This window comes from Schistocerca gregaria, chromosome 2 (genome assembly GCF_023897955.1).
Source record: "Schistocerca gregaria isolate iqSchGreg1 chromosome 2, iqSchGreg1.2, whole genome shotgun sequence".
In the NCBI taxonomy this organism is placed as follows: domain Eukaryota; kingdom Metazoa; phylum Arthropoda; class Insecta; order Orthoptera; family Acrididae; genus Schistocerca; species Schistocerca gregaria.
Window position 1 is genome coordinate 339,258,242 of NC_064921.1, and position 12,692 is coordinate 339,270,933.

At 39.5% G+C, this 12,692-nt stretch overlaps 1 protein-coding gene across 5 annotated transcripts in view; it reads right to left on the bottom strand.

The window, feature by feature from the left end:
- The window catches only part of LOC126337002 (uncharacterized), a 189,959-nt gene that overhangs the window by 99,410 nt on the left and 77,857 nt on the right, over positions 1-12,692 (bottom strand). For all 5 annotated transcript variants that reach the window (XR_007565030.1, XM_050001245.1, XM_050001248.1 and 2 more), the window contains one exon: positions 5,106-5,494. Coding sequence is in view for 4 of the 5 variants with exons in the window: in XM_050001245.1 (XP_049857202.1) it covers positions 5,106-5,494 (389 nt within the window). In the remaining variant the exon portion in view is untranslated. The remainder of the gene's footprint in view (positions 1-5,105; positions 5,495-12,692) is intronic.

The window sequence follows — 12,692 nt, forward strand, 5'->3', positions numbered from 1 at the left end:
TTTGTTGAGAAGAAACACACACACACACACACACACACACACACACACACACACACACACAAACAGGCTTTAGCTGCCTGAAACTATTGTCGCGCGCACGTGTGTGTGTGTGTGTGTGTGTGTGTGTGTGTGAGAGAGAGAGAGAGAGAGAGAGAGAGAGAGAGAGAGAGAGTGGTGTCTATTTTTGACAAAGGCCTCATTGGCCAAAAGCTCATTTTGTTATCGCCTTTTCGTTGCACCTATTTGCGACTCAGCATCCCTGCTGTATGGTGATTAGCGAATATCCTTTTCATAATACTGTTACATAATATAAAATTTAGTGTTTTTTGTATTTTAATATGTTACAAAAGATAGATTTAACTTATATTTTCATATGAATTGAGTCTGTTGTCCGTTTTTTCTCTCACTGTGTTGAGGAGCAAATGAATGCCACAGCCAATCTAAGCTCATCTGGTACATGGGTGAAGAGCTGGTCGCTATTATGCTTGCTACCCATCCAATGACCGTAAGAAAGTAAACTTCATAATGTAGCATAAGCATCACCCTTTGATGCTTGACAATACTTTTTGTTAATCTTCAGCAGACTGTAGCAAAACATTATTAAATCCATTTGCATATTTGCAAATTGTATTATTTTCAGTTTACTTGAATCCACAGTCCTACAATAGTTTAGAAATGACATTTTCTGCCTGGACTGTTATTAAACGTATTTATTCACAATCACAATTCTGGTCTATTATGCTATTCTTAAGATACAGCTGCAACACCATAATCTGCTTGAAGACCAGTTCAACTTTAAGAATGCATTCTGTTCTCACAGTATTTTATAAATACAAAATTATTGTTCTTTAAAAAATATACCTCTTTCAATCTTACTACGAAGTAAGTCAACATATAATCATTCATTTTAAGAGGACACTGCCGTCATGTCAACCATGTTTACATATTCCATACGCACAATAAGACAGGAGTCTTTGTCATTCTTATAAAAGAATGTAGCCATTTCACAAAGATGAGAACATTACGTGAAAGCAGGTGTCTACAAGAGAATTCACTCTATTTACTGTAAACACATACTGCTGAATTCATGTTCCCTGTGCACTTAAATTTCCCTGTGCCTCTACTACATGTAGCATTTGACAGCTGAAGTTCTACAAATCTACTGGGTGCCATAGTTTATATCTATAGTGAGAGAGATACTTTCCCACATTATTTCTATGTTATATGTTACATTATTTAGCCAAAACTTATAATTTTCTTTAAAGTCATTGTATTTCTATGTGGGAGCACAGAGAAAGATTTTTACTGTGGCAAAAAAACATTCTAGGAAACTAACAATGTTAAAGACATACACTAACACAATCATTTGTATATATTCTGGTATGTAGCACATTTCACATCTTGTTTATGGACAATTACACCTTGACAAAAAAGTTGGTACTAAAAACTGTGTGTCTTGAACGCAGACGATTCATTACAAAATACAATTTTGTATGGCAGCAAAACCCTACCTTAAAAAAATTACTTTTAACATTGTACAATTTGTAGGTACCTAATTTGCTTAAGTAGGTCCTTTGATAGCTTACTTACATGAGTCCACATACATGTGGCTCAGTGCTGAAATTACAATCTTAGCAATACTTCACAATGTCTATTAGATCATAATTAACCTTCTGTTAATTCTATTTGTTCATGTGAAAGTTTGTCTGGTTGCTTCTTCATGTGATTCTTAATAACTTTTTCCTCCAAAATCTTAAACACTTTACCTTTCTTTACTTTCTAGAAGATCATCAGAAATGTTTCGATAACTGATATTTGGCATCCCCCTCTTCAAAGTAGGCTGTAAAACTTGATGTGTTGTGATAGGTTAGCCTTACACGTTCCTGAAGTCTGGTAGAAAATGATCCCCCATTTGACCAACATAGCACTTTGAGGATGCCCTGCAGTCTACTGTATACACCCCAGAGCTGGAAAGCAGCATAACTTTAATAGCATTATGTTGAATGTTCTGTTTTACATTATTAGTATGGAAGCTAACTGCTGCTTTTGTTTTCTTAAAAGACATACAAAATTTTTCTAACGGTGTTCCAAGATTCTTTGATGACACTGATCACTATTTAATCTGCAGTGAAATTGGGCTTGTGAGACCGAAAGTGCAGGAGGTCAGGTCCATATATAGGAGGATAAGAGTGGAGAGACTTCAGGATAAGGAAAGGCACAAGTACATGACAGCGATCTCAGAAAGGTACCAGGTAGTTGACTGTAATCAATTACAGTCTTTGGAAAAGGAATGGACAAGGTACAGGGACACAGTACTAGAAGAATGTCTTGGAACAGTAGTGTGTAAAAGTAGGATGAAGCAAACAGCTTGGTGGAATGACACAGTCAAGAAAGCCTGTAAAAATAAAAAGAAGGCATATCAAAAATGGCTACATACTAGAACTCAGGTTGACAGAGAAAGTTATGTTGAAGAAAGAAACAAAGCCAAACAGATAATTGCAGCATCCAAGAAGAAATCTTGGGAAGACTTTGGAAACAGGTTGGAGACTATGGGTCAAGCTGCTGGAAAACCATTCTGAAGTGTAATTAGCAGTCTTCGAAAGGGAGGTAAGAAGGAAATGACAAGTATTTTGGACAGGTCAGGAAAACTGCTGGTGAATCCTGTGGATGCCTTGGGCAGATGGAGGGAATATTTTGAAGAGTTGCTCAATGTAGGTGAAAATAAGATCAGTAATGTTTCATATTTCGAGGTAGAATGGGATAGGCATGATGATGGAAATAGGATCACATTTGAAGATGTGGAGAAAATGGTCAATAGATTGCAGTGCAATAAAGCAGCTGGGGTGGATGAAATTAAGTCCGAACTCATCAAATACAGTGGAATGGCAGGTCTTAAATGGCTACACAGGATAATTGAAATGGCCTGGGAGTCGGGACAAGTTCCATCAGACTGGACAAAAGCAGTAATCACACCAATCTTTAAACGTGGAACCAGAAAAGATTGTAACAACTACAGAGGTATCTCTTTAATCAGCTTTGTGGGTAAAATCTTCTCAGGTATTGTTGAAAGGAAAGTGCAAGTATTAGTTGAGGGCCAATTGGATGAAAATCAGTGTGGGTTTAGGCCTCTTAGAGGTTGTCAGAACCAGATCTTTAGCTTACGGCAAATAATGGAGAAGTGTTATGAGTGGAACAGGGAATTGTATCTATGCTTTATAGATCTAGAAAAGGCATATGACCGGGTTCCTAGGAGGAAGTTATTGTCTGTTCTACGAGACTATGGAATAGGAGGCAAACTTTTGCAAGCAATTAAAGGTCTTTACATGGATAGTCAGGCAGCAGTCAGAGTTGACGGTAAATTGCGTTTATGGTTCAGAGTAGTTTCAGGGGTAAGACAAGCTGCAACCTGTCTCCACTGTTGTTCATATTATTTATGGATCATATGTTGAAAACAATAGACTGGCTGGGTGAGATTAAGATATGTGAACACAAAATAAGCAGGCTTGCATATGCGGATGACTTAGTTGTGATGGCAGATACGATTGAAAGTTTGCAAAGTAATATTTCAGAGCTAGATCAGAAATGTAAGGACTATGGTATGAAGATTAGCATCTCCAAAACGAAAGTAATGTCAGTGGGGAAGAAATATAAATGGATTGAGTGCCAAATAGGAGGAACAAAGTTGGAACAGGTGGACGGTTTCAAGTACTTGGGATGCATTTTCTCACAGGATGTAAACATAGTGAAAGAACTGGAAGCAAGGTGTAGCAAAGCTAATGCAGTGAGTGCTCAGCTACGATCTACTCTCTTCTGCAAGAAGGAAGTCAGTACCTAAACTAAGTTATCTGTGCACCGTTCAATCTTTCGACCAACTTTGTTGTATGGGAGCGAAAGCTGGGTGGATTCAGGTTATCTTATCAACAAGGTTGAGGTTACGAATATGAAAGTAGCTAGGATGATTGCACGTACTAGTAGATGGGAACAATGGCAGTAGGGTGTCCACAATGAGGAAATCAAAGAAAAACTGGGAATGAACTCTATAGATGTAGCAGTCAGGGCGAACAGGCTTAGATGGTGGGGTCATGTTACACGCATGGGAGAAGCAAGGTTACCCAAGAGACTCATGGGTTCAGCAGTAGAGGGTAGGAGGAGTCGGGGCAGACCAAGGAGAAGGTACCTGGATTCGGTTAAGAATGATTTTAAAGTAATAGGTTTAACATCAGAAGAGGCACCAATGTTAGCACTGAATATGGGAACATGGAGGAATTTTATAAGGGGACTATGCTCCAGACTGAACACTGAATGCTGAAAGGCATAATCAGTCTTAAATGATGATGATGATGATCCAAGAGATGGCATCATAGTGAATCTTGATTATACATACTTTGCTGCTTCTCTCTCTAGTATAGTTTACTGTTTATACATTCTTATCACCATTCCTGCTCCAAAGCAATTTTTAGTTGCTATATTTTGTAGGAAATTTAATTCTTCTTCGATATCCTGATTATTTAACGGTAAGCTCTTCAGGTGATTCAAGATTGCATGAAAGTATCGAATCTTCTGTGCTGATGACAGGATTGGTTCTGTATTATCATATCTGTAGTATCTTTCTGATTTAAACAAACTTGTGTTTCGAATTAATGTTTGTCTTAATTTTTTAAGAAGCTGGCACAGTTTGTCTTCTCCATTTCCTTCGTGAACTTTGCAATTATCCATAATAAGCAAAAATCATGATTGTGAATAAATACATTTAATGACAGTCCAGCAGAAAATGTTGTCACTTTGAAAATTTACTGACTGGGTGAGTAAGCAATAATCAGAAAACATTTCAGTAGAAATAACTCATTTTGAACAACACAACATTATCTAGCTACCAACATGATTAACAAAACAACAACATTGCAGTCTCTTGAAACAGAAGTACACATAAATTTTCACATCAGTAAAAAGCTGAATATGGCTGACACTATTAACTAAAGACAAACAAACTGGAATTTATATTCCGAATTAAGCTACTTTGCATCACACAAAACACTAATATAAAACATTATCACTATTTAAGCAAAATAGTTGCAAAACAAAATAGAAGGATAATGTTTAAGAACCTGTGAAGTTTCTCGGACTGGTTTGCTTTTCATTTGGCTCTTTGGTATATGTGTTGGCAAAGCTCGCACAGGAGTAGTGCTGCTCAAAGCAAGGTATGGCACAGCACTCGAGCTTGCCACAGCAGCAGTCTTTGGTAGGTTAGAATTGATAATTCCATTTGATGGGACACTGACACAACCAGTCAGCTGGCTTGTATGTTGATTCATCAGATTCGGTGCTGATACCACAGATGGAAGGCATACAATTGTAGTCGGTGGGATAACAGTTGCAATGTTAGTCTTTGACACTGTTGGAGTAGGTAACGCTGCAGAAGCATTCTGGGGCAAACCACCTACACTGCTTGTCACCATAGATTCTGCATTTGTAACAGTCTCTGGTGTCAACGTCACTGAAAAATAAAGAGACAGTCTACAACACTTGCAATGATGAAACCTATTAAGATCTTATCTATATTGTAAAAAGAGAGAGAGAGAGAGAGAGAGAGAGAGAGAGAGAGAGAGAGAGAGAGAGAGAGAGAGAGAGAGAGAGAGAGATGATATGGTCGAAAAGAAAGGAGATTATGAATGTAATGTCACAGATAATATATGTTAGTGAGAGAACAAAAAAGTAAATAGGAGGGAAACAGTATAACTTCGGTGAATTACGGATCTTCGCCAAACATAAACTTAATTATGTAGTTCGTGAATTTATACTACATATTTAGAGTCTTTAATATAAAACACAATCAACCAAAAAAGTTAACAATAAGCTGCAATAAATTATTGATCATTGTGGCAGTAACTATTAACGTATGAATACTAAAGAATCAATGCTAAGAATGATTTCATTTGCTGAAACATAAAACAATACAAAATAAACCAATGTGCTACATATTTGCATTAATCGAAAGAGCTGTTTGATGTACATCCAATTAACTTTATCTGCAAATTATATATTCCTGTACTCAAGGGAGTCCAAACGGAATGTGCAGTGAGAAATCACCGTTCTGCAGATGATGTCACTGTCAAATGTTTGTACTAGAGCTGATAAAAAAATTAAAAGAAAGCACAGAAAGTCATGTTCCACGCAAGAGAACGTCTGAAAAAGGCTCTAGAAACTTTTAAGAACTTGACATCCAAGAAACTGAAGGTGGTTCACTACATGTTAACCATTGCAATGAGCATCGGAAATGATCAATAGCATCAGCTCAGAGATTTAGTATAAAAGAGAAGAGGACATATGTGATCCAGTGACAAATTACACTCCTTTTAGGAAATGTTACACCTTTTTAAGCAACAAACTCAATTTTCCACTAGCTGGTATTTTAATTTTGAAGAGATGGTCTTGCCCATTCCTTTGTCGTCCAAGAATGTTGAGTGACATGGTACATTTGATGAAAGTGAAGGGAAAGGCATTTTCTGACATCATGTGTGGATGACTATATGAACATCAATGGAAATGTGACATTTGATAAAGTGGATGATCAAATTGCAGGCCAACATAGTAACATGTTTGTCATTAGATAGCATGCTTGTCATTATGGTTCAAGGACTTTGTTCCATATGGAAATAGCCAATATTTTTTGAATTCACTATTCAGATGACAGCGATGTTGCTAAATTCAATTTTCTGGTGACAGTGGTGTTGCTAAACTCCATAACGCAGATTAAAGTGTTGGTGCAATAGTTTCTGATTTGGGCCATAAAAGTGTCTTTAACAAACCGCATATTGATCACATACATTCACATTTCCCCACATCTGCAGTAAATTGCGAAAAAAATGTGGGTTCCTCATCTGTACAAACTGCTTAGCAACTGATTAATTCATGATGGCATAAAGCCCTCTTTCAGGTTGTTAATGAATCATATGATACATTTAATCAAGGGTTCATGTACCCGTAGCTCTCACGAAATGGGAAAAATATAGTGTAGTCAGGTGAATTTGTTTAGAGAAAATGATTTAAAAGTTAGTATTATGCAATTTTTTGAGGGTCAGAACTGGAGTTGAAACTTCCTGGCAGATTGAAACTGTGTGCCCGACCGAGACTCGAACTCGGGACCTTTGCCTTTCGCGGGCAAGTGCTCTACCATCTGAGCTACCGAAGCACGACTCACGCCCGGTGCTCACAGCTTTACTTCTGCCAGTATCTGCAGAGCACAGGGTGTGAGTCGTGCTTCGGTAACTCAGATGGTAGAGCACTTGCCCGCGAAAGGCAAAGATCCCGAGTTAGAGTCTCAGTCGGGCACACAGTTTTAATCTGCCAGGAAGTTTCATATCAGCGCACACTCCACTGCAGAGAGAAAATCTCATTATAGAACTGGAGTTGTTTTATGTCAACTTACAAGTTGCCATCCGTCTTCAAAAACATTAAAAGTACCAGATACCCCCAGGTCTATCCCTACCCCCCAACTATTGTACAGGCACCATCGCTCTGCATTCTTGTAGAATGGTTGACAGAAGAAATTAGTGAGTGTTTATGGAATTTACAACAGCTCCAGAAAGCAATCCAAGCTAAAATGTAGTTATGCCGTGAAAAGATGCTGGATGGCAACAGGAGGCAACTACTTCTGATCCAGAAAGAACTGCTAGCACTGATTAATTCTTTACTTGCCCTCCTGTCACTCAGTGTTAAGCACATTTTAACAGGATAGCCGAACCACAACTGCATTAAAAATCGTGCGGATTAGAGGTACTGGTTGCTTTTATCAACATCCTCCTCTGAACGAAATGACACCTCACTTGTGTTTGTTGTTTCTGGAAAAGAATGTTCAGGGCATTCCACTGTCAAACACTTCACCTGTGGAACTGGATGAAAAGCAAGAGCAATTCCTGTCAGTTACTGCTTTGTGGAATTTTGCAAGGCCATGCTAGATGGGAAAGCAGAGATAAAGGACTTTAAGGTTCTGTTGTGAGATTGCTGCAATGTCTGCTATGTCGGAAGATGCTGAACGCACAGCAGAAGGTTTTTGGCAGCAAAGAATGATGATACACCGAGGTCATTGTCAAAACAATTATCTTGCCCCACCCAACACCACTCTGAGAATACAAATGGACAAAATTTCTATCACATGAAGGATTGTTAATGCCTTGTGACAAGTGGATGCAATAGATTTCAGAATGCGAGTTTCTATTCAATGAGGTGGACAGAACTGACATTGTCAAAAGAAAAAAAATATTTCTTAAAGATTAGCCAGCATGATTTTGTGTACATATCCTCATGCACCATTGGCAGTAATTACAATATTCTTATGGATTAACATTTTTATTAGTGCTCACTACCTCAATATGAAACTGAAGACAGAGATAACAGAAGCAAAAGAAGTGAAAATCTCATCAGTGGCACTCCTCAATATTCAGAGCAAAAAGTAGCTGCTATAAACTATACACAAAGAGTAAATTTTGCACATTAAATAGCCTTGTTTGTGATAGTGCAGTAGAGTTTCATGGCCCATTTACACAGTTCTAGTTTGTCACCACCGTTACTCCAACAACCAATAGCAGGCCATTTTGCTTGCCCACATTTTTTTTTTTTTTTTTTTTTTTTTTACGGAATGTAAATGTGGAGCTCTGGGTCTGAATTCACTTCTTCCACGGTCTGTCGATCATCACGGATGTACTCCTGCTTGATGCCAATGCAGAAACTCACCACGTTGGCCTGAGGTTTTGCAACTCCTTCAACATGGGTATTGGGTTATGACATGGATGAAATCCCTTATGAGGCAACATGTCTACTGGCTAGGACTGAACAAGGATGTGGAGGCCACAGAAAGCAGCTGTTTCCTTGTGCTCAACACCAGGCTGCTTTGCCTCAATCGGCCGCGGTGGTCTAGCGGTTCTAGGCGCTCAGTCCGGAACCGCATGACTGCTACGGTCGCAGGTTCGAATCCTGCCTCGGGCATGGATGTGTGTGATGTCCTTAGGTTAGATCGGTTTAAGTAGTTCTAAGTTCTAGGGGACTGATGACCATAGATGTTAAGTCCCATAGTGCTCAGAGCCTTTGCCTCAATCTTCGGACTCCACCTCCCCGTTGCCCCTGCATTCATTCGTACTCCGAGTGCCCCTTTCTGGGCTCCATGTGGCTCTTTGTCCTGGACACTTACCCTAACTATCCATAAGTGGTCTGCATGGCATCCACCACAACTTACGCCACAATCAGCATGCTCGTCGGCCCCAAGTCGTGGTAATGGCTTTTAAACACTTCCACACCTCAAAAACAATAAACCATCTATTTAGGCCACTGTTTCGCCCAGCCTCCAATGTCGAAGAAGATCGTGTGGTGCAGATTAGTACGCAATTGTTAAAAAGCTGCAGGAGCCACCACCAACACGGCTTCACTCGAAATAATTCTGAGGATATACAAGACTACTCCCATCCATGACCGTAACCCAGTGCAGCTACTCCATGTGCAGCAGCCTCATACTGTCCTCCATCTCCTTGGCCCACTGCCCCAGGAACCCTGGGCCTGTCATGCCAAGTGTTATCCACCAGGCACAGCAGTGTCAACACACTTCTACGGGGGCAAAAGGTGCTTCATTTCTGACTACAGTGGTTATTGCACATGGGTGGTGCCTTTCAACAGTTGACACTCCGAAGGGTTTGGAGTGCTGTCATACCAACTGACTCCATCCAAGCCTATCAACTGCACAACTACTGGTGGCTCAATTGGGCCTAAAAAGCAGGCCTTTGTCGGTCCCATAACAACACAGGTATAACTTGCGTTCCAGAACACCAGCTGTGGTTCCCTGGAAGAGAGCATGAAGGTGGAGGTCTCACCACAGCCTCTGCACCCTCAGCTGAACACCAACTGTACTACATGTTCACCTTCCAAAGCCCAAAGCATACTCCCTGTCACTTCCAGTCTTCTGCACCCTTTTTAGGGGGGATCTAGTATCCCAGCTGGGTGATTTTGAGAGCCTGCCAGGGGACACAGAATTCAAGTGATGGCCACTAGATGGCACTGCTACATACATGGGCTCTAGTTCTGCTGTTATAGCACTGCCTACAGAGCCAATTAATGCTCACTGCCATTCTGTAAAGCTAGCCCCGTCTTCAGTTGTGATTTCCCTGCCTCGTGTCGTTCTTGCTCCACACCATTCTTCTGGTTACAGGATTTGCTATGCCTTCTGTTTTCCTCTTGAATTACTTGTCTGCACAAATTATTCTGATGTGCCATCCCCATTTACCATCTTTCTCTTGCTGTTGTCCTCCTGCTCACACTCAGTGACTACTGTCTACTGTGCCCCTTGGATGGTTGGAGAGTTTCTGCTGGTTCTTGAGTCATAACCGTTCACTATAGGATAACCCTCCAGTGTGTGTGTGTGTGTGTGTGTGTGTGTGTGTGTGTGTGTGTGTGTGTGTGCTGCGGGGGGAGGGGGGCCGACCATTACTAATATTAACAATTGAACCTTAAAACCAGTTGAATTTTTGCATTTTTGAGAAGAGTAAAGACGTCTGGACTGTGTTTTATAAACTAAACAGCTTTCAAAATTAAGCTTCCAAAGTCTCTGAAAATGTGAGTGAAAAACATTCAAAACCTACAGGTTGTTCAGTGATCAATGGTGTAACGTATGTCAGGAATAAAAAACTCACAGAATACAAAAATAAATGAGGCAAGAGAATACTCTGGAATGGTAAGAGTAATGATGACTGTAATGAAAATTAAATGGAGATGAGCAAAACAAGTAGCCACGCAAATGGACGACGTATGGGCCCAAGAAGACCAGGTCAACCTGACTGACTGGGAGAAAGATATTATAAAACATTCAGGAGCAACATGAATGCACTAAGATGAGTGAATGAAGCTTTCATACAGCAGACAATGTCTCAAATGGCTACTGTTGTGGCTGCTAATGATGAATATATTTAGAATACAAACAAAGAACTAAATTTAACAGTTACCAATACATGTGCGATTCAAAATATAAAATGGTATTTTAATAATGCAAACAAAATAGGCACCCACTTACCTGCAGCTGACAGACATGTGCTACAAAGATAAATGCAACAGCAAGGGGGAACAAAATTAACAGTCAGTTAACCACCTGCACAAGTACCGATTTTCTATGAGTGACTAGTTGAGAATTCTGGTGTTGCTTGTGTTTTTATTCATAAATGTGCCCAAGACTTCGCACATGCAGAATTTATTATTGAATTATAAAGCTTCTTTGTATACAACATTTGAAGTAGTATGATTGGGGACAAGAACAAAGAATTCATTAGCTTCACTAACAGGGGAGGGATGGCAGTGCGAAAAGTAGGAGACAAAAAATGGTTCAAATGGCTCTGAGCACTATGGGACTCAACATCTCAGGTCATAAGTACCCTAGAACTTAGAACTACTTAAACCTAACTAACCTAAGGACATCACACACACCCATGCCCGAGGCAGGATTTGAACCTGCGACCGTAGCAGCCCCGCGGTTCCGGACTGCAGCGCCAGAACCACACGGCCACCGCGGCCGGCAAGTAGGAGACACTAAGTTCCACGCACTCAGTGTCTGGCATTGCACTTTTTTTATGGTCACGGTATAACATAAGATCACTGGGAACTTTACACATTTAAAGCAAAAACTGCAATCTTTTAGGAATAAGTGGGATTCAGTATATAAATCCACTCACTTAGTTCTCCTCCCGTCAAAATTTCAGTTTCTTTGACATTACATTGGAAAGAAGTTAACATCAAGCCCCCGTAAGTGAAGGATTCTGATGAGCTAGATAACACATGTTTTCGATCAGAATTACATCATGCCCTACTTTTGGAAGGAGTTTCCAAAGAGTGGGTTAAAGCCTGATGTTATCGAGATGCTGTTACGTCTCAACTTCATTGTATTTCTAAGACTGCACAGTCCTCTGTCTTTTAGCTATTCTATTGTTTTCAAAAAAATTCAACAGTTTTATACGCATTTTTTTCAAAATGTAATGAGAGGGCACCCAAATCACAAATAAACTTAATAAATTTGCTTTTCTCTAACAAAGCATGTAAATAAAACCCATTAACAGCAACCAAGTAATGTTGTAATGTTTTTAATATACAAAGCAAAATCAGTAAAGCTGTGTATCCTACCCAAGTAAATTCAATGTTAATTTGTGGCATCTTATTCTCTCACTGATGTAAACTTTCAAAAATAAGTCTGCCCCTGAGAGGGAGGGGGGGGGGGGGGAATAAAAAAAAAACTAACAGCACGATCTACTGATTCTTTTGTTTACTATGCCATGATGATTAAACATCTTAACTACTAAGCTGAGCAGATAATTTTAGACAGAATGTTTACAAGATTAAATAGTTTCAAACGTATTTCCGTCCATCTTTACCACAGAATTCTTAAGAGGCATTTCTGTGACATTATGGAAGGAATGACAGCTCTACCTGCTTCTGGATCCCATAGACTCTTTGCTGATTCACCATACAATTCATACACACCAGATGGTAGTAATAAACTGATGTAAAAATAACAAACTGATATAAGCAGCAAGTGTAATGTCATTTAACCCTTACAAGCTGTCACCATAAGCTTTTCGAACCTCAGTAGTAGCCATTTCCATTACAATATTCTGATGGTTAACAATTCATCTCAAATTGTCACATTTTAAACCAAATCCATCTCCCAA